Raw genomic sequence first — 27,136 nt, 5'->3', positions numbered from 1 at the left:
GTATTAGTACTATTAGTATATTTAGTATATACATATAATTGTTTGTATATTATTGGACACCCACAAACAAAATTTCTGGACGTGCAACTGAAGAAAGAACTTTATTTTTCTCCGAATACGACCATATTTATATATTCGTATATATACTGTATACTGAGAACAGATCGATGCTCAAGTTAATGGTGTGAAAATTATGCATATACCCTGCCCCTATTAAAGTTGGAGGATGTGATTTAAAAATTTACCCCATGTTGAAGCTGACGACTCACATTTTACCCCTATTGTATCTAACTGGAATATCCATACGTTAGTTCATTAAGGATGGGTGTCCGTTTTAGATATATTTTCTTTCTTTCACAGTATTATGTTTAGTATATATATGTTTAGTAGATATATATATGTTTAGTATCTTTAGTATATATATGCCATATAAAAACGAGATTTTCTTCTTGTGGCGGACCTCAGGCTCAGGTGTGGTGTGGTGGCTACTGAAGTAGCCCCTATACCGTTTAATAATCATTTAAAAACTTAACATTTTATTAGATATAACCTATAACCTAAAGCGAGGAAATCCTGATTAAAATATGTATGAATATTTGAATGCATGAAGTTTTGTCTTGAAAACAGTTTTAAATATTTTCATGAAATTTGGGTAAAAATCCATTTTCGGATACGAGAGAATAAAAATGAAATGTAATCTTTCATTTTAACGTCCCACGATTATGTCCTTCAGGCTAAGGAAGAGGGTGATTAAGACAAGTGAATAATGATGGAAGAATTGGTAAAATGAGAAAGTGGGAGGAAACGGGAGGACTCCGAGAAAACCCACAGGCGCAATGTTGTCTATCCCGAACTTATTTATCCGGAGATCGAAACAGGGACCTCATGCGAAAGAGGTAAGCGCTCTACCACTGAGCCATAGTGCCTCCGGGTACGAGAAAATGATTTAGGAAGATCTTGTCTTGGAAAAACTTATTTACAGAAGTCTGTACAAAAGCAAAGAATGTGCCTTAATTATATCTTGAAAACAGCTTTAACATTTTTTAACGAAATATGGCGAAGCCCTCCTTTCGGGTAAAGCGCTAATTTTTGATGCGAGGGGTCCTTGGTTCGATTCCAGGCCGTATAAGTTGTGTTGAACAATATCGTGTCCGTGGTTTTCTCAGAGTTGTCCCGTTTCTATGTCCAGAATTTGGGAAAACTCATTAGCGCTATGTTCAAAAACTCGTTTCGGTGTGATTCAATCTAGAGCAAGAAATTTTTGATCGATTGTAAGTTTCAATTTCAAAACGATTCTGAATATTTACACCAAGTGTTCTGGGAACAAGACAACAATTTAGCTAGAACTCGATTTAAATATATATCTTTGAGACACCACAGTCTCTTTGAGAACAAGGAACCTAAGATAGCAGGAACTTTTAAATTTTCCCTTTATATATCATTTACAAAATACATTTTCTAACAGACAAGAATGTACAATGCAGAAGTGGGGTTTATAGCGTACATACGTTCAATATGCGTTGTTCCGGGTATGATTTTAAGGTGGAATCCAGAGGTTTTTGGTGTTAACCCAGTATTTTGAAACTTAGGGGCCTGCTTAGTTAGCAAGTGCTAAAGCTTCGAGCTAAACTAGAAATTAAGGGGAAACGAAGTTCTGGAAACAGTTCATGGATTAAAATATTGCTTCATTGGTCACAGCCCTTTGTAGCTTTAATGCATACCAGGAAATGTCGTTAAAGAATTTGTAGAAAGAAGAAATATAAGAGTCAGCTACTAAAGAATATCGATTTTTTTAAACCGATTTTCTGTAGTTACATATAAGACCTCAAAATGAGGACATAGGTGGCTTCACCACTGGTGTACTGGTTGGAGCTTCACCCATCTTAACAACGGGAAAAGTTTTTGTAGTAAAAATAAAATTTTCGTCAAGCCGTAATATCTCTAAAAAAAAATGTATTTAGATTGAAATAGGTTTGCCCGCGGGACGAGACAGGACAGAACTCTTCCCACAGAAACAGAATTTTCCTGAGACGAGACAAGACAGCCGCAACTATTGTCTCCTGAGTAGTCCTAACTAGAAGTGTTCCGGAATAGTGAATAACGTAACATGCTCAGAGGTTAAAGGAGACGTTATTATGCCGAAAGAGAATAAGAAGTAATAAATGTAATATGTCTTATATAAAGATATTATTCTATATCTTATGTTTTCCCTCAGTAAAATACAATACAAAAGTAATATTTTTCACACAGAATGTGACAATAGAACATATTCGAAAAATGTCTCTTTCAAACGAACCGCCTGTTAATTTCTAAGTTGTAAGTCTAAGTCTAATTGTCTGTAATTTAGTCAATCTTGAGAATATTGTTCCAGTAAAGTTGGTTAATTTACTTTGTACTGAACTGATATTCCGGCTGCATCCATATTATAATAATACCGCGTTCGACTGTCCACATACGTCAAGGAACATTGTGAGGAAAAGAAATGCTGTCACTCCGTTCTGTTCTCGACTGTACACTGCCAACAAGTCTTCTTCTCTCCTGCTATAGTTACCTAACAAAAGTCTTAAATTAACGGAAGTCCTTACAAGTTTAAGATTCATAGAATGCGGTTCTGTTTTTCAAAAGTAGCTAATTGACCTACAAAAAAAGAAGGTTCGTCCTTCAACGTGGGTGTCATATGTTAACTCTTAACTACGTCGATAGAATATTGTTATTCCATTTATTGGAACTTCTCAGGCCCATTTAATTACCATTACCTGTAATTGGTGACAAGGATCGGTAGTGGAATTTTGTCTTGTAGTGGAAGACTTTTCCCATCGTCTTGTCTTGTTCCAACGCATGTGATCCACCCATGTCTTGAGTCAGTTCGCATAACTTTGAAGTCAGGTTCTTTTCGTAAAACAAAAAGATTGCGTGGGGGGAATGCTTGTTCTCGCCACATTAGCGGCATCTGATGTGAAGCCGAGGCACGTGACAAGAGTGTGAATTAGCTTCTGGAGATTTGGCAACACAGTTTGAAGAAGACAAACTTGGGTGTGCTGGCAGGTTCTGTTTACTTCCTGGCGTCTTTTGTGGGTCCCCCAAAATTGTTCAGGACAATGTTGTCACCTGGCATCATATCCCTCTGGTATTGGAGACAACGTGTGAGATGAACATTTTAATAGAATCTATTAGCTACATTTTCTATCATGAAGTCCAAACAAACCCTGGACTCGTAAAACGAAGTAGAGTGACACGATAGCTCAATTTTTGAGCACTCATCTCTGGTTGCAGGAGTCCCTGGTTTGACCTCACGCCATGTACATTTGTGGTGGACAAACATCATGTTCATAGGTTTCCGTTCTCCCATTCTCCCACATTCTCATCCTACCAACTATTTCATAATCATTTCATTAGTCATTCGTTTCCATTAGTCCAAATGACATAAATGTGGGTCGTTAAATCACAAATTACATGTTATTCCATTTCTTAAAATGAAACGTAAGTTAAGACTATTCCATACACTTCACAGATTTAAGTTTATTTGATTCATCTTTCTAATTATAATTATAAACCTTCGTGACTAAATGAAAATGTACATGCTTTCTTTGTGCATGGTCCTCGTTCCATCCTCGGTGAAGTTATCTTCCCTCACACAAACCAGAGAACTGGTACAAATTTTACTTTAGGAAGTAGACCCTGCCACATAACCCTCAGTGCAGAAAAGAGACCTAATCAATCAAAATCTTTGTAATTTAAAGTAAAAAAATCTGCACAGATATTCTATTCCTCACATTTTACAGTCATATTTGGTAAACTCGGCAGTAGTTGAAATTCATGCGTATTATGTGTATAGTCCTATCACTACAAGCATATAGCTAATTACCTACCAACGAAATAATATTCCATTCTACTTACAATTTAACCAATATGGTCGTAAGAGATTTATTATTATTACTATTAGTAGTAGTAGTAGTAATAGTTGTTGTAGTATTACAATTTTCAGGTCATTGTGAATGGGACTACAGTTTGTTTTTTTATTTTTTAAATGAACGAGCTCAACTCACTATCAATCTTTTTTTTTTTCAGAATTTTTTGGTCGGGGAAGACAAAATATAAATGTGAGTGGGGTGCACTCTGAAACACTGGCGTGCCCTACACAAGAGTAGCATGTAATAGCATTTATCTTAGCTCCGGGGGGCGAGGGCGGTTAAACCATATCGGGGAGACAAACCCTCTTCGGAAGTTTGCCTGAAAGAAACACTGGACACCCTCATGAAGATCTAGAATCTTTCCGTTCATTTTTTAAGAACTGGCATTGGCTATAGACCGTTCCGTGATTGATTAGTTTTAGGATTAGGATTACGAATTAAGATTTGTGGGTTTTCGGCATCTATAATCATGTTAGCCTCCTATAATATATTAGGAATGACGTCCCTTGGCGATAACACTGTCCGAGGAAAGGAAAGGAAAGGAAAGGAAAGGAAAGGAAAGGAAAGGAAAGGAAAGGAAAGGAAAGGAAAGGAAAGGAAAGGAAAGGAAAGGAAAGGAAAGGAAAGGAAAGGAAAGGAAAGGAAAGGAAAGGAAAGGAAGTGGCCTGGGACCTATATGTTAGGTACCAGCCTGATATTTGCCTGGTGGGAATGAGGAAAACCTAGGGAAACCTCATTCAGGTTGGCTAATTTACGTAATATTTCGCTAATAGTTTCATCACAGACCAGAGGGAAGGAGAAAGAGAAGAGTACCTGAAGAACATGAACACCGTGAATGCCAAACTACAAATATAATTTGATTTACCAGAAGCAAATGATCGATCTAATAAAATCAAAAGAAGTTTCTATATCCTTTTACGTCTATAATATTTTCTTTAGACAGTGATACTTAAAGTAAAGCCTCTGTATATTTTAAACTGTTAAAAGCTTACACACAGTTTACACACAGCTTACACACACGGAAAACTAGTGAAGAAGAGTATACTTCCATCCATTCACACATCTTTGCCCAAATGTCAATTTTAATCACCAACAGTTACTAACAATGTACCCCAAGGTAGCCACACTGTTTCGGTTGAGTAAGTTACTTTCCTAGTGTGAAGATTCTGTGACTACAGCTGCTCATGAACACGATATCATCATTACTCTTCCGAGACTTCCCACCTTCTTATTGTCGCCCATTTCCTTGAAAACTGAAGCCCAACGAAGTTGTTAAGAGGAAGCAAAAAACACGGGGAAATAGCTGTCTTGATTGTTTTCGAATTAGGCTAAGACATCATCAAATGACGGAAACTACGGTCGTCACAATCTTAAATCACTGTAATGTTTCAGAACTGGTGAAGGTGTTAACTGCTTTATTTAATCCATTTTCTTTTCAGTTTTCTTTTTTTTTAGTATCCTACTTTAAGAAATGGGTTGACTCCATTTTTATTACAGTGATATACCTTGGAATCTGAATTTGATCTGTTCCAGTTCCAATGCAACTTTTCCCCTTTAAAGCAATAGAAGCTGGATTAATCCGTTTCAGGGTTCCACGAACTCGAATTTTTAATTGAGCTATATCGTGCATAGAGAAAAATCCGTTCTCCGGACAGCGGTATATTCTACAAATATACGGAATCCTCTTACTTACTATAGAAATCAGTACGGAGCATACGTTATCCGTATATCACATGCATATACTTATGTTACCTTCGTCAGCTATATGTTATATACGTCCATTTGTAGAGCTCCCTCGTGGCTAAGCGGTTAGCGTACGCTCCTTTGGCGTGGGAGACCCGGGTTCGATTCCCGGCGGGAGCTCATGTGGTTCGGATTCCACGTTAATCAGTAGGTCCACGTCTCATATAGCCTCGCTAAACAAAATCACCTCACCTCACGTCCATTTGTAGGTGAGATCCTGACCGCCTACATCGTTTCATACGGAAAGTACGTATAGGAACACTTATACAGAAAGTATTATAAAACATGCGTTTTCAGTTATACGTCTGCTTACGTTAAGTCCAAAACTACAGGAATTACGCATGTAACCTATCTTTTTAAGTACGGCACCTACAATGATACGGAATTCTCAGTGTGACTATATGGTTAACGTATGCATCTTTGGTGCGGGAGATCGCGGTTTAATTCCCAGCGGCAACTCATGTGGTTTGAGTTCCATGTTAAATTGTAGAACTACGTCTCATGTTGCTTCGGTATATGAGGCACTAAATTTCAACTTAACTACCCAAGCAAGCGACTTTTCAACATGATTTTAAGAGTAAACTACCTGAACCTCTACTCTCTACGCAGCGCTTCATTCACATATGAGCATGAATCTCCTTGTCATTCCTCACAACATATGTACGTATATGTTCCTTTACAGACACAAGTGAAGAGCGTTTTGATAAAAATCGGCAATACCATAAAGGGGAATTTTTTTCAATATCTCGCACCATTTGCAAGATTTCAGCCTACTTCCGGTTGGAGTTTCTAATTCATGTATGATCAGTGTTTTCTTTCTTCTTGCATGCTGTATAATAAGCAAATATATTACACACACAATTAATTATAATGTCAGTGACATATGGTGTTCATTGGGCAAAACACTCCAAACAATGAAGATTCATCTTAGACTGGAGAAATTGTTATCCTTCGTTTTTCATTATCATTTGGCCATGAAACAGACGCCGAAGAGTTATACTAACCCCGTATAGAAATGTGTGATGTTGGAATGTATAACTCGTAGGATATGATGTTACTTTTTTAAAATTTCAACACTTCCAGTGTACCCTTAAAAAATGTAATAAAGAAATAACGACCTTTTTAAAATATTCAATTGGAACTGAACAATCGACACAACATTTGCAATCGATCAGTGGCGACAACGACATCTTTCTAGAGCCTATGATTCCGAGAACTCACTGTCAAAAGGATTGGCCACAAACATATAAACTTTTCTTGATCACAAACATATAAACCTATCATTTTAATATATACGTATAGATATTCTTGGATTTAAGCCAAAATACTGTATTAACAAATATTATTATTAATAATAATAATTAAATAATGAAACCAAGATTTAAAATAATAAATATAATAATAAAATTTAAAAAAAATATTAAAAACCTGTATTATTTACCTGAAAAAAGAATGACGGCATATGTGGAAGTTGAGGAGGAGAGATTAATGCTTGTAAGACGAGTAACCTTCCGTAATAAGTGATAACATCAGGAAATGTACCCACAATCATTCACGATCAATATGCTGGGCGTTTCAATTCAGGCCCAACATTTGTTCGAAGTTTTCTTTCGGATTTCAAGTTGTTCGACTCTAGAACGTTCGGATTCCGGTGGCAATATTGCTATGTGTTTGTTTTTGCAAAATAATTCTTAAAGCGAAAGGTGAATTTAAATGACAAAATGCAGTTATGAGATTATCTTGGATCGTGTTTACAGCAGGTAAGTCATAATCATGTCATAACTCATTTATATCTTTCATAATTGATCATATTATCCTAGGAAAACATGTTTTGTTTCCTAAGACGTTATGTTGTCCATATTTGGAATCTCTAATTGATTCACAGTTTATTCGATTTTTAAAAACAAAAATAGCTTCAACTTTAGTATTATCTTGTTTAGTGGGGTATGCAAAGGAAGTTCGAACTTTTGTCTATTATTATATCAAAATAAGCATTTACCATATTAAGATATGTATACAAACACCTTAAACGCACTTGCATGCTTGAATTCCCCCTTGACGAACTTCTGCGTACGCCACTGGTCTTGTTTAAGTGTTCTGTCTGAAAGCAGCTTTTACCCCCAGTAAACTTTAGTCCCAGTACTTCGTGGATAGGGTTGCCACTTGTTTTGTATTAGGCGAGACATTCCTAATTTTAACAAAATTTTCAGAGTCCCGAATTACGCGTAAATAGGACACATTATATTGCGGGACGCCAAATCATCCAAAACTTGAAAAATATGCTACAGAAATTAGATTTAAGAGGCCGTATCACTGCGAAATTAAAGAACCGCTAATTTTACAGTAATTGTGTGGTAACTTCAAATAGATAAAAGATAATCAAAAAGTAGAACAAGATCGCCCTAGAGAATATTATTTTGCATTAGGGTCCGTTATCACGAGTCACCTAGTAGTTTTCCATTTGTAGCCATTTAGAAACGCGAAAATAAATCCCGATTTTCTAAATAGCTGGAAATCGAAAGCAGATAAGTGAGTCATGATTACGGTCCCTCATGCAAAATAATATTCTCTAGGGCGATCTTGTTCCACTTTTCGATTATCTTTTATGTATTTAAAGATATCACACAATTACTGTAAAATTAGCGGTACTTTAATTTCGCCGTGATGGGGCCTCTTAAATAAGTAATCAGTAAAATCAAACCCCCATTAAAATTCCATTTCATTTCGAAGAAAAAGAAGAGATTGATTCTCCATATAAATTAATGAACGTTAAGTATCCAACAGCGAAGGAACTTCCACATCGTGTTTAATGAGATTCAACTTGATACTAACGGAAAATTAGTAAATGTGACGAATACGCTGTTATTTTCAAAGCTTTCTGTCTTTCATAGGCCTGGATCCAAATCTTAACTGAGACACAGGTAGGAGAGGGATACTTTGTGTATTGTAGATATTTTCGTTAAATGTAGCTAGTTTAAAAAACTTCTAATGGAACAGAAAAAAGTGGAGGACACCGAACAATTTATTCATGAATATTGTTGTTTCTAATTTCCTACTCGAACGTAAGATATGTGAGAAGTCTTCGAGTGTAAAACACATACTTTTTTTTTTATTTTATAGTAGATTTCAAGACAATGTCTTCAGTACCAGTAGATATTCCTAATATTTATTAGGTAACATTTCCTTAATAGTGTACTTACACAATAGAACATGAAACAAGTGAAAAAGTTTTTTTTTTTTTTTTTTTTTACCAGGCCAGCTATCCTGAGTGAGGGTTTCCTCATACACACTAGACAAATCCCGGGATGGTACCTGACATATAGGTCCCAGGCCGCTTCCTTCCTTCCTTTTTCTCGGATAGTATGATCCCCGAGGGACATTATCGCTCATACATGACAATCTAACATGGTCAAGATGCCTAAAGCCCAGAAATCTGATTCCTAATTCCCTCACCACAACATGAAGAGCGGTTCTAAAGTGTTAATTACTTGACATATTACAATTTTCATCCCAATGAGACAGTAAGTTACCTTCAGGCGTACATATGTAACGCGGAATTCATGTTTTGAAATAAACTTTATATTATAGGAATACACACGTACTTTTTGCTGCAAAAATTAAATATATTTCTCAATTAAATTCAATATGATCTCACATGTTGGGTTAATTGAGTCATTCAGAATTTCCTAAATTACAGCAATTTACAGTACAATATTTTGTATGTGAACTAATTCTCACTTGAAGGAAAAAAATGTTCCTAATAGAAGAAATTTTTTAACACGATATTCTTTCTAAATAGTAGGCGTTCCATCATTTCAAAAAGCATTTCGTTTCACAACAATGATATAATGTCACTTACTGTGGTTAAGTGCATCTTCTAATTTGAGCACCATTGTAACATCGTACCGCATCGCTTAGCATCAGTTAGCACTACATTGTTCGATGCTGCATCCAATTAGGATTTGCCATACTAGGCAACAATGGCTGCAGTGTTTACAACTCTTAATGCGGATTTATGCATATTACCATGTTGGGGCACGTGCTTTTAAACTAACAAATAATTTCTTTGTATTTTTTCATTCTCTCTAAACAAAAGTGCCAACGTAAAGGTATATAGGCTATAGCCTACGTTGCGAAGATGACTAATACTGTTGCTTCTTCGGGTTAGTGACCTCAATGCAACTTCTTTCCTATTGTAAACTTAATAATTTGCATCCATATCTGTTGCAATGTTAATGCAGGAACATTTATTAATACAACGTAAGTAGCAGCACATATTCCAGCACGTTTCGGTTTGTTATTTTGATGTCTGGGTATATATATATAACTCTATGGCCTATGGAACCCGGAGGTTCATATATATATATTAGTGTTTCTTGCACAGATTTTCTTATTTTAGAATAGTTATGGGCGAGGAAATTTACGAATATTAAAATTACTTAGTTTCTGTTGTGCGAAGCAGCTCAGAATAAAGGGAAAATAGTAAGGTTAAAATGTTAACTGAAAACATCACTTATCAAATATGTATACTGTTTAGAATTAGGATTAAGAGTTAGATTTCTGGACTTTCGGCATCTATAGCCATGTTAATACATCACATACAAAGGATGACATCCTTCGGTGATCCCGCTATTTAAGATAAGGGAAGGAAGAAAGGATTGGGAAGGGAAGGAAGCGGCTTGGAACCTGTATGTTAGGTACGATCTCGGCATTTGCCTGGTGTGAATGAGGAAAATCTTACTCAGGATGCTGGTCTTTTTTGGGGGGGAGGATCAAGTGTCCCCATCGGCAATCGAACCCCGGACTGCTCGCACCAAAGACGATAGCGTTAGCGACTACGCTACGTCGGGTCACTGCATACTGTTTAGTAAGTTGTCTAGTGCAGTCCATTAGTTGGCAGAAGGACATAGTAGCTCAGTGGCAGAACGCTCACCTTTGATTAGAAATATTCCTGATTCGATCTCAGACAACCTAATCTTTTGTTGTACATCATCGTGTTCGTGGTTTTTCGGGATTTTCTCGTTTTTTCTCAATATTTTCAGTTAATCAATTCTGAATTAGATTTGCACATCATCATTCAGTTTCGTCAATCCGCCATCTCCTTTAATCTAATGACGGAAACGTGTAAAGTTAAGCTAGTCATTTCGTTTCCCATTTCCTTGTTACGTGTATAGCTCTGAGTTCTATTTTTCCGTGAAAGACACAGAGCTGCCAGTGTTAATTAAGTAAGTAGCGTAAAGCAGTTAGAAAGATATCTGAATTACAAGGAAGTTAAATCTGGTCTATATAGCGAGCAAGAAATAGCGCCGATTGGGAATGATTTCCTGACCATGCATTACTTAGTTAACAACGTCCAACTGATTAATATTCCGTTCGTTTAAAATCACTTGGTATAACAGCTCCTTCTGGGAGCCTGAGCCGTTCCAACGCCATCTGTTAGCGACCGGCTGAACTTCGTCCAACATAGCAACGAACACGCGTGGTCAGCGCACTCTGTCACCCTGCCTCTGACAGGCGTATCAAGAGCTTTCTAGACTTAGTGGCCATAACATTTTTTATTTATTTATTTATTTATGAAACACCTCAGTTTGCTTCATGACGCTGCGTGGACGCCGAAAATTAGAAAGCACCGGCCAGGAATCGAAACCGGGACCACGCTGACATGCGTCAAACGCTCCAACATTAGACTAAGATCCAGGGGAACTAATATTGGCCACAAGACTCGTGAAATATCTCGTCTCAGAAACGAGATGAGAATTGACATGCTTCTATCTCTACTCTCGTCTCGTACGCAACTCCCCAAGGACTAGCCCAATGCCTCAGATATGTTAGTTGGTGATATTCTTAAGAACAACTTAATATTTACATAAATTACTCCATCTTGAACTTCGAAGATTAGTAAATGAATTGAAAAGGTACTTTTATTGAAGCTACAGCACATTTGCTAATCATCACCATCACAGATATTCTGCCATTATTGACAGATCACTTGGCACCACTGAGAATTTTTCAAGCTCCGTAGTCTTCCGCTAACCTCTTCGTTTTCATGTACGATTTTCCTGTTTTGGTATCGTCCATCAATTGGTAGCCTCCTTCGCCCCCTCCCTCTCTTTCCTACCACCATACCCTTTACCACGTTCCTAACGAGACAATTCCTTCTTTGCCATTGCATTTCTTAACTGACTGTATAAAATATTATTTTACAGTTATTATTAGTGAAAATTAGTTGAATTTCATGATAACATAGTAAATTTCACTAACATGTTACTGCCTATTCAAACAAGTGTTTTGCGCTAAGCATAGTTTATTACGTAAGATATTTGCAGTTAAAGAATGGAAATTGCAAATGAAACACACACACACAAAAAAAAGAAGAACTCCCTTCAGGCACAAGAATGATTATTTTCCTACCTTTAGAAACATTTGTCGCTTTCACGGTTCGTCTAAGAGAAGGAACATACCATCTTGGTTGGACAATGACAAGCAGATTGTGAGAAAAAATGCCACTTTGCATATATTTACATTCTTCACTTTCAATCGGAGAGTAAACCTTGTTGCAGGAGAAGGAAAGAAGAAGATGAAGCATCTTGCAAGCCAACCTTGATCGTCTCATAAAGTAGCAACTGAATGATAAATGCTTAGGAAAAAGGGGTGGAAAAGTTGACAGATATTTACACAAGTGCACGGGTCAAAAAGGAACAAAAAAGGAATGCACGATCTGTGATACCGTGAAAGTGACTTCTTTGAATCGTTAAATCAGTGATTTTTTGTCACTTCGATCACAATTATGAATCATTTCAGGTAAAATTAGTGTTTTTATATAATTTCCCCCTTCCTCTTCAGAATAACTGTAGGGAAAAAATTGAGAGTTTAAATGTAATGCAATTCGGAAATGTTACGAGTTACGAAATTTATGATCAAGTAAAACAATTAGAATGATTCTTATTCAAAGATATTATAACTTTTTAGGACTGCTATTAGGAAGTGGACAGTAGCGTCACTTCAGATTTTCTCAGGGGGGAAGGGACCTTACAATCCACCGACTTAAGATTTTCATTACTTTTATTAGTATACAATATATTAAAAATCATGTTTCTCAAACTTAGGAGGCAATTATCCTCCCCAAATGACCCCCATGTTTCTGGGAACAAAATATGGACACTTTTGATTTTACTGAAAATTTGTTAAACCATTTAATTTGTAATATCTACTAAAGCATATCTATAGCACCATAACAAGTTTAACATTACAATTAAAACTCTACTACTAAATTAGTACAATAAAAGTTAAAATAGCTAGACTAATTTGTTTGTGTTATTACAATACATGTCACACTGAAATACTTAAAAAAAAGCGATATTTAGTTCATTACATGTTGTTTTCAAAAGTGTTAAACAATAAAACATTCGTGGGAACTAAGGGGTTTCAAATCTATATAGCGATTAGGTTTCCGAGGTTAGGCTTCTTGTCCGAGAATCGAAAGGTATTTTCAGTTCCAGTAAAAGAGTTTTTTTTCTCTTCAATCACAATTCTCTGCATCGTTCGTAAACTCACTCACACTCACTCTCACAGAAATCGCAATCTATTTTACAATTTTTCACGTATCTTTAAAATGAAAGAGCACAAAACTCCAGTATTTTTCCGTAGTAAGCGTGTAATCGGTGCAGTGGTAAGGAAATAGTAACTAACTAATCTATTTCGAGAGTCCAAACCAAAAATACGGACATTTTGTCACTTTTTAAGAGTGTGATACGGACGCAGACACAAGTCTTAAAATACCAACAGTCTGTACAAAATACGGACGTGTGGGAATCTTATTTTAACTGTATCAGAATCAGTGGCATAGATCAAGACGACGAATCCTAATATACTTGGTACGCTCTACATAAGCAAGGTTGAGAATTGGTAGTTGTAGAGGCGAAGTTACAAAATATACTGACGTAGTTGAAAGTATTTTCGGCAACCAACAATATGCCATCATTTATTCAACAATTTCCACAAATAAAGTTAAGAAGTACATTGGCCCAACGTAATGCAAAATGTCATGTTGGCTAACCAACAATTTTCCGTCATTTATCCAACAGTTTCTACAAAGTTGAAAAATACGTTGGCCCAGCGTACTTCAAAGTATACGTTGGCCAGTCACAAATTTGCCGTCATTTATCCAACATATTGCACAAATAAAGCCGAGAAATATGTTAGCCCAACGTAATTCAAAGTATACGTTGGTCAACCAACAGATTGCCATCAATTATCCAATAGTTTCCACAAATAAAGTTGAGAAATATGTTGCCCTAACGTAATTCATAAATGTACGTTGGCCAACCAACAACATGCCGTTATTTGTCCAACAGTTTCTTCCTCTGACTCCCAATCTTACAATAAGTTTTGACTGCACTATTTCTAATTTTTTTTTCGATATGACAGACGGATATACAATATGTCTCGACGGAGGACATCTTTCGTGTTTAGTATGTACACCAATGTTTACTATGAAGTAATTGTAAATAGTTTAATATTCTGAAGAAATCAAGAATAAGCTTTACGAAGTGAAGAATAATATACGAATAATGCATAATGTATGCAAAGAACAGAAGGCAAAAATTGAGGTAGAAAAAGAAGTAACGGGATCAGGCAAGGATGATCATTGTCACCAATTTTGTTTAATTTCTATAATGAAGAAGGAGTAACAGAAATTAAGGACTGGCACAATCCAGGAATAACTGTTCATGGACAGAAAATTCACCCACTTAGATTGGCGGAAGATATCACGCTGTTGGCAGATAGTAAGATAAAGTTAGATACAGATCTAACGGAATGCAATAACTGCATAGGAGCAAATTTAACATGATCAACAAGAGCGAAAAGAAGAAACATGAGATGGACAAGGAAATAAAACAAGAAAAATTAAGATCAAAATAGATTACCTGGTGAAAGAAGATACAGGAGTTCAGTTACTTAGGGAATAAAATAATAAAATAAAATGGTAGGTGCAAGGACAAAGACGTTTGAAGGAAAACAAAACTTCTAACCGGAAACGTCGATATAAAACAAGAAAAGATTGATCAAAGCATGTATATGAACTGCAGAAAAGGAAAAGCGGAGAATGAAAGTCTTGGAAATGTAGTGCTATAGAAGAATGTTGAAAATCAGATGGGTGAATAGAAAGTATCGAATGAAGAAGTATTGAAAATGGTAGAAGAAAGGATAAGTATACCGAAGAACGTTTCGAGAAAGAAAAAGTAGGATGATTGAACACATTATGAAACAAGCAGAAATCAGTCTATCAGCTGTGGAAGGAAAAGCAGATGGAAAAATGCCTAAAGGAAAGCTGAGATTGAAATATACGGACCAAATAATACAAGATATAGGGAAGAAAACGCACAAGGAAATGAAGTCTGTCTTAAGATAGGAAAGAGTAGAAAGCTGTGTCGAACCGACCAAAAGATTGCTAACCTGAAACGAAGAGGGTTTAAGCCTTGTTGTGTCTAATATGTGAGATTCATGAGCTAAAATAACTATCATCTCAACTTATTCGGCATTTTAAGCATCAAATAAATATAAGAAAACCAAACAGAACTAAGACATGAAAGTTTCGTATCACGTATCGAATGGATTTGTTAAACCAAATATATCGAGTGCAGAATCGAATGTTTTCATAATTTCTAATTTGAAAGAATCGTCCAACGGCTGTGTCTCTCACCAGTCAAACTTTGCAATAGACGTGAAAAAATTCTGGAGATCTATTTAAGAATAGATAGTCCAATTTATATCTATATCTATCTGTCAATATATACAATGGTGGATCCAAGGGGGGCTATAGGGGCTATAGCCCCTCCCTTGATCATATCCTGGATCCGCACCTGTAGACCTATATATATATATATATATATATATATATATATATATATATATATATATATATATATATATATATATATATATATATATATATATATTGCAGACAATTAATAATAGAAAAAAGTATCCGTATTTTTGAACTAACAGGTACGGTGAAATATATAAATAGGTAGAGAATATAAATGGTTCTATGTAATGCTCAAAAATACTACATTTGTTGAATGGTGATGCTTTGAAGATAATAAATTTCTAAATACTAATGGATTATCCTTATAACAGAAAATCATTATTTAAAGTAATATTGTCTTGTATAAGCATAACTTGACTAATTGAATTTTTAAATATTCGTAAAATGGTTTCAATTAATCAACAAGTGCTTGTCAGTCATTAAAGCGACAAAATGAATGGGAAGATTAACTTTCAAAATGTTAAAGATTCGGGAGCAGTCACTGGAACGACGAAGTGACCAAACTAAAATGTTCCAGTGACGAGCACATTTCACTGGATACTCTGTAGGGTAAAGGTAAGTATGTAAACCGGATGCCCAAAGAGTTTGATGTTGTGATTTGTACCCATGCCACCGCTGATGGAAGTGATTCCAGCAGTTAAGTAATAGTGCGGCGGCTTTACCACAACCCAAAAGAATGACAGGAGTCGTAAGCATGTCTAATTTGTCCCATTAATTCACGGCGGGGTTCAGCCACTGTGGGTGACATTCCGATTTTTATGCAGGCCATGCTAAAAAGGGTGATAGATGTACTGATTCTTATCTTTACTACGTGGAACCACTCCTGCAGCCTTCCTTTACTACATCCATAATTTTGTTTTGTTCTTAGTTTTGCTTTCTTTTGTTCTTGTATCCACCCCTTTTGACTCCCAGTTTGGAACGAGTTTATGGATCTACTAAGTGAAATAGGCCTCTTATTAGTATATCCCCTATTGTCTCTATAGATAGATCAGGATTTGCTTTATTAAACAATACGCAATGCAAAATCACCAATGTTACATTTATCTTGTCTTATGATCTATATAAATTATAATTGAGAAACTCTTATGAAGAAAATAATCCAGATAAATTGCTCCTATATAAAGCCAATCTGGTAAATAATGTTTGAGCAAATGACAGGGAGATATTTTTTGTTATCCTTAGTCGCAATAAAAACTGGATTATGATTTATTTTGTCAATAACTTTGAAATGGAGACAATTGTTTGAATAATAGTCTATTTCTATAACTTAGAAAAAGAGAATTGAGTCTATAGTGTTATCCAACCTAAAGTTAACCGTACTTACTTCGGAATTTACTCACTCATTCCGGAGCTTTTGGGAGGGAGAACAAAAAGGGGAAATACATATTGGTGAGAATCCACAGTATTCTTTGAGATATTTCAATAGGAATTCTGCGGAAAGTACGTAAATGTTGAGCGGTATTTTTTGTTTCTAGTTGGAAAAATGTTAATGTGTTGAAACATGAGTATACACTGTATTACTTCAAATGGTGACCATTGTATAGAGCAGTGGTGTCCAATTGTAGTGAGCCTGAGGGCCATCACCGCCTTTACAGAGCAGCTTCTGAAGCGATTCTTCACAATCTTGATGCTGGAAAATGCACTTTTTCACAGAAACAAATGCTACCAAACATTGACATTGTTTTCCGACCAAACTCACAAAAGTAAGAGAAACATGTTGCCATGGATGTCCGCGCCTTTCTGTTGTACAGAAGCGCTAAATGAATGCCTTATTTCGAAAGAAGAGTGGAAACATTAAAAGAATGAATATATGAAAATAGTATCAGTAATAACAATCGTAAATCGCGAAGAGCTCTGTGGGCCGCAGTAAATGGTTTGGCGGGCCGCCATTTAGACAACACTGGTATAGAGAGTACTTTGTCTAAACATGGAATAATCGCGGTCGATGTATGTATTTAGCATCCATTAGGAGACTAGATTCTTTTATTTTGTGCCCTCCTCTTTCACCCCCAAAAAGTGCGCCGTCTAAGGTCTATCATTGAAAAGAGTAACGCACTTTGTATGCCTTTAACATCATCAGAGCGTCGGGATATTGTCAAAATAAGGCTGAATCCTTGAAACTGTTGATAGAAACTCTCTTCTTACGTCCTCAGTCTTAGAAACTAAGAACATATCCTAGGTCTATCCTGCAATGAAGAGATGAACTGTTCCCAAATGAAACTTTTATACTTACCTGACTTGACGGAACAATGAATATGAGCTCTCGACTCGTAGAACACCCAGTCGAATCCCGCTTCGACTGCCAGCCGCGCCAACATCCCGTATTTGGATCGATCCCTATCGGATGTCGTAATGTCCACTGCGCGGCCTTCGTAGTGCAGTGAGTTGGAAGCATGGTGGCCTTCTTCATCCCAGCCTTCCGTCACTCGTAGTCGGACGCCGGGCCACTGGTTCATTACGGAGATGGCCAACGTATTCAGCTTCTCCTTACAACGCTGAAAGCATAAAGTAAAAGAAAGTATTTCAGAACATTTTTCAAATGAAAGAAGTAAAATTTTCCGCTCCTAAAATTTTATTCTATTTCTTATAGACCTAAGTAGTATGTGCATAAGTTTGAGACTTAAATGCGTCACTGTTAGGAGACATTAAACAATAATAAATATTTAACTATGTATGTTTTTCATACACAGTACATTAATAAATATAATATATTCAAGTAGAATTTTACAAAATACTATAAATTACAGCAGATAAGCAACGAACGACAGATTTTTAACACCATAAAAGTTTGTTTTTCTCAATTTTCACAAAACTACGCTTCAGAATTTACCCTGAAAGCATATCAGATTGTTTAGCCTGATATCGTTTATTGGTCGATATATGTCTTATCTTTTCACAATATTCTAGGTAAACAAAAATTAAAGTTATTGGGCTTATCTGACATCATATTGGGCCGTATACTGTTATAATCTTACGGCCGTATGTATCAACAACAGCTACTGTTATCTTCTTACGGCCGTATGTATCAACAAAGTTCAACTCATATTGTATAGCTACTGTTATCTTCTTACGGCCGTATGTATCAACGAAGTTCAACTCATATTATATATTGCTATCTTCTTACGGCCGTACGTATCAACGAAGTTCAACTCATATTGTATACTGTTATCTTCTTACAGCTGTATATATCAATGAAGTTCAACTAGTATTGCATACTGTTATCTTCTTACGGCCATGTGTATCAAAGAAATTCAACTCGTATTGTATACTGTTATTCACTTACGCCCATATGTATCAACGAAGTTCAACTTGTATTACAGACTGTTGTTTTCTTAGGCCGTATGTATAAACAAAGTTCAACTGTTGAACTACGTTCAACGTTAAGGCTCGATCAAGTGGGATTTCCAGGGTCCAACTTCGTTTATCTTGTTGGTGTACAGCAGGACTATTGAACCAAACGTACTGAATTTCCAATGGTGCAGCAAAATTCCTTGAACTACGTTCAAGTTATAAAACTCAATTTTGAACTCACTTAGGCCCTAAATGAACGCCCATTTGAACTTCGTTGATGCATACGGCCGTTAGTGCCATACATAGTGTTACGTACCGTACTATTACAATATCAGTTTTATCTAAATAGGTGACATGAATAAAGATGAAATAATACAGGGTGTCCAATATACAATGCAACCCGGAGTTTTGGATAGTAGAACTTTTGAACTGGAAGCGGTACACAAATAATGGTTATACCAAAATGAAACCTTGTTCATGCATATATTTTTAAACTAGGAAGCTATATATATATATATATATATATATATATATATATATATATATATATATATATATATATATATATATATATATATATATATATATAAATCACTTAAATTGACTCATACGTATAGATGTTCTATCGTTAATTTTCAGTTTGTATAGTTGGAGTAGCTAGAAAACTATGGGATGGAAAAAAGAATTTTTCATTTCCACCGATAACTAATCGGATGAGGGCTCTGTAAGGGGTTACTAGGGAAAACATGGTTTTCATAGTATAAATTAACATTCTGAATTGGCAACAGTGCTGATGTTTCAGTGCATCAAAAGATATGTTAAGGATTTGTCTACATTATACAATTCCTGAAAACAATGAAAAAGGAACTTTGAAATTATCATGATAAAACTTTCGCTTACGTGCACCCGGCAACATTACTATTCATCATGAACTGAATTGTCAGTTCTACGGCAGATTCTGGGAGTGCCCCCGTTTTGATTCAATTATTTCTGTTAGTTTTAAGAAACCAAAGCAAACAGAAAAGTATCCACGGGACCAATCATAACTTATTACTACGACTACTGGAAGCTATACTCCAGCAAAAAAAAAAAAAAAAAAAAGTGCATATAAAAGCACTATTTAAAAAAAATATTTACTATTTAGACTTGATTCAGGATCCTGCTTTCAATTTTTTACTCATAATTTCCTTAACTGAAAAAAAAGGCTACATGATTTCAATGTGTAAGATTAAATATTTTTATTTTCTGAGAACATTTTACAAAATTTACGAAGTTCATTCAATATTCTGAAGAAGATATATCTTACCAAGTTTATCCGCGAGCTTAATAGAACGTTTATCACAATAGTTCCTAGTATTTCCGTTAGAGGCAGCTTCGAACCAACACTGAATAATTCTGTTATATATTGAAGTAATGTTTAATTAAGTGGCTTTGCCTACACACGTACGAAATCTAAATACAATAATAATAACATGAATTAATTTTGATAAGCTACCGTGAAAATTATGTGAAAATATTTATTTTCATCGGGTTTTATTTACAGGAACTTTAAAGACCGTATTTAGTATGGATGAGCGTTAAATTTAAGTTGCAAGATTTCACTTAAACAAATAAACGAAGAAAAAAGTATTCTAATAAAAACATTGTAATTAGATACGATGAAGATAACAAAAACAAATTACAATTTTTGAAAATGACAAAAGCAGAAAAGAAAAGAAAATATGTTTTCCATAACTAAGAATCTCACGAGTAACTGTCGTTGCTTTCAAGCGCCATCCAACGTACAGTCAGTCACTGGAAGTGGTTGTTGATCGCTGGAAGATTCCCTGGAGGAAGGCCGATGAAGATGAAGGCCTCTACACCGTAATTTTGAGGCAACAAGTATTATTGGGTCCGTTGTTACTTTGCCTGAGAGAGGACACCGACAGTCACGTTCCTCGCTCCCAGCCAATCAATCTCTCTACGTGCGTCACAAGCCACGCCCATCTCTTGCACATCAGCACTATAAGGCATAGATTTTTTTTCTTTTTTAATGCCAGGAACTTTGGATTTACCCATGGTGCTTCATTCTCATTCTGCACTGTGCAATCATTGTAAGATGCCTCATTTCCTTTCAGAAAGAGCAAAAGCTCAATTTGATTTGCTTTTTAGTCATGATGTGTGAGAAAATATACAAATTAATGGCCCAATACAGTGAAGTTTATTTATTTTTACAATGGCAGGTACTACAAATTGCACTGTATTTCTTTCTGCTACTAGATTATCAAGTTTTGAATTATTACAGAGGTAAAATAAACAAATGAACGATGAAATCGTTTTCAATATTAACGACATAACTACATAAGAATCATAAGTTTACTTATTTATTTATTGACAGTTCGCTGCCAGATACAACATTAGTCGCTCAATTTGTTTAAGACTTATGTAGCACAGATGACCTCACTGTGTAATTTAGTTTTGTTCTGATTCCACGCATACTTTATTTTTTTTTTTTTCCTGTGTAACATGAACGACATAACAGCATTACTTGTTCAATAAGAGATCCGTTATTTGCTTAATAATTAGGAATGCGCACGAGACAAGATTTGTGGCTGTCTTGTCTCGAAAATGTGCTGTAGAAGTGATGTCTCGACTCGAAAAACGTATATTTCTCTATTGGAAGAGCCGTGTCTCAACTCGAATTTTGTCAGGAAAATCCTGTCTCGACTCGTCTCGTGCGCATCCCTAATAATAATATACAGGGTGATTATAGCCCTAATTAAAGTCCCACTTTCAAAATGCTGTTTGAAAAAAAGGAGAAAGAAACTGGTCAGAATGACTTCAAATTTTAACTAAATATACTTGAAGAAGGGGGAACGTTATAGGATAAGAAAACAAAAGTTCCAAAATGTATCAATAGATAGCGCTATAAGCCACACAGTAAGAACAGTGGTAAAAGTGTGGGGGAACGCGGGGAGAGGCCGTCCAACCACATCCAGAAAATATCTCTGTCGTCCCCTCACTTTCTACAGAAATACAATGGTGAAAGATAGGCATGGGGGATGGCGTGACGTCACGCGTCCCCATACCTTTACAGATCCACTTTTACCCCTGAATACGAGACTTTGCTCTAGAATTTCTTGCTCGCATGAAAGTGGATAATTAATGATCATGGAACATTTTGTAGACAGACGAGGCCCGTTTTCATCTCCAGGATAATTAAAAACCGATTTTTTTTCATCCAATATGGTACGACTTTGCCATTGTGGATGGTTCCCATCCAATATTTAAGGTACGACCTTGCCGTTGTGGATGGGCTTTCCACTAACAGTGCCACAACTGTTGAATGACTTGAAAGTCATTTTTTCTGTCACAAAACCGAAACAACCTGCACATTGAACAGTACAGTTTCTTTAATGTGCAACTCATGCCAAGGCCCGTCGTATTTCAATTCAAAATGTCACTTATAGCCGAATCCAGTTTCGTTATGCCGCTTACAGCACCATCTATAGATACACTTTGGAACTTTCGTTTTCTTATGCCATACCGTTTCCCCCTTCTTCAAGTATATTGAGTTCAAATTTGAAGTCATTCTGACCAGTGGGTCTTCTTTTTCTTCTTTATTTACAGAATTTAGAAACTGGGACTTTAATTATAATCACCCTGTATATAAAAGGTGAATAAAAGGGAGCATGGCATCCTTCTTTCTCTGAAATGGAAGTGTCAGCAGGAGCACCCATACCCCACAAAAAGCTTGGGCATTACTCCCCAAATTTAATATTTTCCCTCAAATTTACCATTCTCCAGTTTCATTCCTACAATTTTCAACGAAAAGTTATCTCCCCCAAATAATCTCATGCAGGCCCGCAACTAGACACTGAAGTTTGGGGAGGCCATGAATAAGATAGGGGTGCCAAGTCATTAAAAATTCTCTTACAAATATCTAAATTGTGATTTTTGTATTAATAATACCATTTTGTATTGAGGTCTGGAGGGGCCAGGCCCCTCTGGCGCCCCTCTAGTTGCGGGCCTGATCTCATGAGCACAACTTCTCCCCTAAGCACTCCTGGGCACTCCTGGGTGTCGGCTATTCCGAACTCACATTCATACATCGGCATATGGAGCAATGGACATTTTTTTTTTTTCACTAAGAACTGTTTGCAAAAACTTGATGGTCTTAGCTAGACTGCCCTCAACCTTTCAGACACCAATACATAAGATAGGACTTATGTATTGTATCTGAAAGGCCACTACTTTTTCAGGAAGGCTAAGTGTCCTAATCGTTTTTGATCGCATAGTGCATTCTTGTAAAAATACTAAGGGCCCACGGTGGCTCAGTGGTAGAGCGTTTACCTCTAGTTCATCGGGTCCGTGGTTCGATTCCCGCTCACGCCAAGTGAACTTTGTGGTATACAAACACCGTGTGCGTGGGTTTTCTCGGGGTTCTACCGTTTCCTCCCACTTCCTTCATTTCATTCATTCCTCATCATCGCCGTCTCCTTTAGCCTAGCCGGCATAATCGTGTGACGTAAAACTAAGATTTAATTTAATTTAATTTCTTGTAACAGTACTATTTATAAATGTAAGAAATATTTTTGACTTTCTCATATTCATCGGCAAAACAATGTAGATATGTCCAGTGATAGATTGCGTTCAGCGCTTCAGTGACTATTTTGTAGAGTAATTGTTTGAAAACGAGGTCTGCAAAGTAATCTGGAACTGCTATACTCAATACCACAGAGAAACTTCCTCCATGGATCAGCCACCTACGTGTAGCTAAGTAGGGACAAGTAAGTACCATATTGAAAGTATGACTACAAATATTTCACAGAAGTAGAAAAGTGGATTTTCCACAATGGAATAACTTACGCAGTTTAAATCCACTGCATTTATGGGCAATAAGAAATTATAACTCATGTTCATAAATTAGGATAAGTTCAATATTCGATAATAATAATAATAATAATAATAATAATAATAATAATAATAATAATAATAATAATAATAATAATAATAATAATAATAATAATAATAGGTTTATTGCAACACGCATTTATATTAACAGTGTCGTGTAATAGACGTTTTTAAGAGAAATAACATTTCGGTGCGCCATGTCGAGTCTTGGATAATTAGGGATGGGCACGAGCGAGTTCGAGCGAGTTTTCTTTGAAACGCATCTCGACTCGAAACAGACATCTTTCGTAGCTCGACTCGACAACTCGATTCGAGTCAAAATTAGCCAAATCGAGCTAAATCCTGTGTGTAGTTTCAAGTATTCTCTACAAATATCCTACATAGACAATATAATTATTATCAATGATACTACTATTACGACAACTTTATTATTATTATTATTATTATAACAACACCGTGTATAACCTTGAAAGGTAGGCGGTTTGTATCTAAATAAGCCTACTAAAAAGTAGTTGACTGCCGATCTCGATCGTGGACAACTCTTCAGGAGGCAAGGACATCATTCATGAGGTTCTGGGCTTGAGTTCCGGAGGAGCAAGTATTAGGGATTGAGCCAAAAATTATTAAAAGTTATAGGGCGGGCCAAATATGCTCAAAACTGCTCGGCCCAGGTTTACCGTTGTCAATGACTTGAGCGGATCGGCTTACAACTCATTTACTATCGAGCCGAACCAACAGCTCACCCAATCGAGCCGGTGGCTCATCCCAATCGAGCTAACTCGAGCTTTTCGCTTAGTTGAACCGAGCCGAGCTGGTTGACATCACTACCTAGGTTTGGCTTTTGCTTGGGCTCAAAAATTCAACCATGCTGGTCTCAGCCTTGATGGTAAGAACTACAGTATTTGGTGCTTATGACGTTTGAGGCTGCCTCGTTATAAAAATATATTGTTGTCTCGTTATCGAGACAAGACGAGATGCGAGTAGTGTTCCCTGTCGTAACACACGACACATAAATTATTCCACATTACTGCTTATATTTCTCATGGCTTTCACTTTCCGGTCTGATCAGGCCATGATTTCAAAACGAGTTAAAATGAGTTGACCGAGCGAGCCGTTTATCAAATTCGACTTGACTCGAAACTCGACCTTAAAAACAGTGACTCGGCTTGGAACTCGATTCGAGAAAATTACCTTTGACTTGACTCGAAACTCGAGGCGAAATTGGAGTCGAGTCGTGTTTTAGCTCGACTCGTGCCCATCCCTATGAATAATGTATGCTGTGCCACTAGTAGAAAAACATTGTGGAACACTGGTTTAGGAATAAATGTTTAATAAGATAAGCAGCAGAAAACAAGATGAAAATGATTTACAGCTCTTCATACAGATTCCGTAAATAGTTTTGAGGTATCCGTTGATGCCGTCATTGACCTCTCAGTATTAACTTCTGTGCTTGTAAGTAAGAAATCGAACTGTCAATGGGCCCAACGTGTACAGATCCGCAAGTTAATTATTCAACCTCTGTATTTGTAAAATACAAAGAAAAGATACATTGTGAAAGAATAAAAGACATAACGTTGAAAATTATGAACGGAAAAGTTAAATAAAATGATGAGCAACCAGGTTTTGAGTTCTCTTAAAAGCCATTTTCCTGGCTTTATCTCACTAACGGTAAACTCATTATTTCTTCAATGGAAGAAAAATATTCAACCCTCTTTTCAAAGAAAATAGATTACTAACTAACCCATTTCTGCTCAGTGCGTTTACACTCTGGGTGGTACGAATCGATAATAGTACAATAAAGAGAATCGTTTTGGAGCTCCATTCCAATACAGCTTGACACCCGTTTAAGGTCTTTGAAAGAAAAGGACCAAAAAGGTTGTTTATCTTCGGCGCATTCCTTTCCGCCCCACTTTGAAGGCCAATCTACACCATAAAAGATCTTGTACAAGATCTTGTAGCTGTCATAAAAAAAATCTTGAAACCCAATCTTTCTATTTACTGTCTACACATATCAACTTCTTGAAAGCAAGAAAGACATTTCCACCCATGCAGCACTGCACTCTAGTGGACAAATAGTGAACCTTCTCATTACAGGGTTCTGCCTGAATGACAAATGGGTTTACCTGAATCACCTGAATGAAGTCTATCTATATATTGTATTTTTCTTCACATTTATGTGGCTTTCAGATGATATTCACTATTTTTAATTAAGAGTTCAAATACAGAATTACACACCTCCAATTTAAAAAAATCCTTACATTTGACCTTTTTCTAAACAAAGAATCGCAAAATTTGAAATATAAAGAAATTGGCCTTCATTCCCTCTTCAACATCGAAATTTTTGACAACGCTGCAGCATGTGTTCAGTTATTTATAACAAGGAGTTGATATGCCGAGTTTCACGTCCCTTACTTAAGGGATTTCTAAAATACTCTCGGTAAAACATTTGAACACCCATTACCGCTTTCCCATTTGAGTTCGTATTTTAATTTAAAATCCTTTCTGATTCCTTGCTATCATATTAAAATGATTTTTCTTCCAAATATCACATTTTTTAGTATATTAGTATGACCTGGGCCAGTGGTGTAACTACAATGGAGCGAGTGGAACAGTTGCTCCAGGGCGCACAGTAAAAGGGTGCATGTGCGAACGGACTTTATGCAAAGAACGTTTGAAATCATTTCAAAAGGTACGCTATGACTATTAGCAATTAATTGGCAACAGCCGATACCGGAGGCGGATCCAGGAATTTTTGAGGGGGCGGGCAGGTTTGAAAAATAAACTTGAAACATTTTTCGATATTTGGTTCGCTAACTAAAAGTGTGGACTGCAGTGCTTCATAATTCGTATTTATCTCCACCCTTCTAGAGGCGGCACTGAGGAGTGGCGAACGCACCCAGAATCTTCCTTTTGAAAGAAGTTTTATATATATTTTTTTCCTACAGCCTTTAAACGAGCGCTCCGTTAGGGACTAATTTATATATTTTACTCCTCATGGAATATGGATTTCTTTCAGGATTAGAAACCTGCTTGTGTTTGATTATTTTTGAAAGTATATTTTAACATCAAAAGATGATATTATATTACGAACGTTTCTATTCTATCCATTAATTAAATCACATCGAAAATGAGACAAGTGTAATATCAGAGAAGGGGGATGGGATAACGAGTCAGTTGTTACGCCATGCCAGCTCTGTTGGCCCGTGTTTCACGATGCGAGAAGGTGTTTTCACGATTCATCTTACAAATATCTCCCAAACCGTTACTCCCTGTTAAAAATCTTAGTGAACCTTCTTTGTAGAAATAGTCTTAGAAATAAAATGAAAAACGAACAAACAAGCCAGACTGTACGATAACGAAGATATGAGTGATACCGTAAACGCTTCCAGAGGGAGGGGGTCTCGATTTTTACAAATATCCCCTAACCAGTTACTTCCAGCTATAAATTGTACTGAATCGTATTTGTACT

At 36.3% G+C, this 27,136-nt stretch overlaps 1 protein-coding gene across 1 annotated transcript in view; it reads right to left on the bottom strand.

Annotated features, from left to right (window-relative positions):
* The window catches only part of hh (hedgehog signaling protein), a 162,329-nt gene that overhangs the window by 11,990 nt on the left and 123,203 nt on the right, over positions 1 to 27,136 (bottom strand). Inside the window, exon 2 of the mRNA XM_081749090.1 lies at positions 17,717 to 17,978. Within this exon, the coding sequence (XP_081605216.1) occupies positions 17,717 to 17,978 (262 nt within the window). The remainder of the gene's footprint in view (positions 1 to 17,716; positions 17,979 to 27,136) is intronic.

This window comes from Thermobia domestica, chromosome 2, assembly GCF_964235325.1.
Source record: "Thermobia domestica chromosome 2, izTheDome1.hap1.1, whole genome shotgun sequence".
NCBI classification, from domain to species: domain Eukaryota; kingdom Metazoa; phylum Arthropoda; class Insecta; order Zygentoma; family Lepismatidae; genus Thermobia; species Thermobia domestica.
The sequence above is the reverse complement of the archived record's forward strand: the minus strand, read 5'-3'. Positions and strand labels throughout refer to the sequence as shown.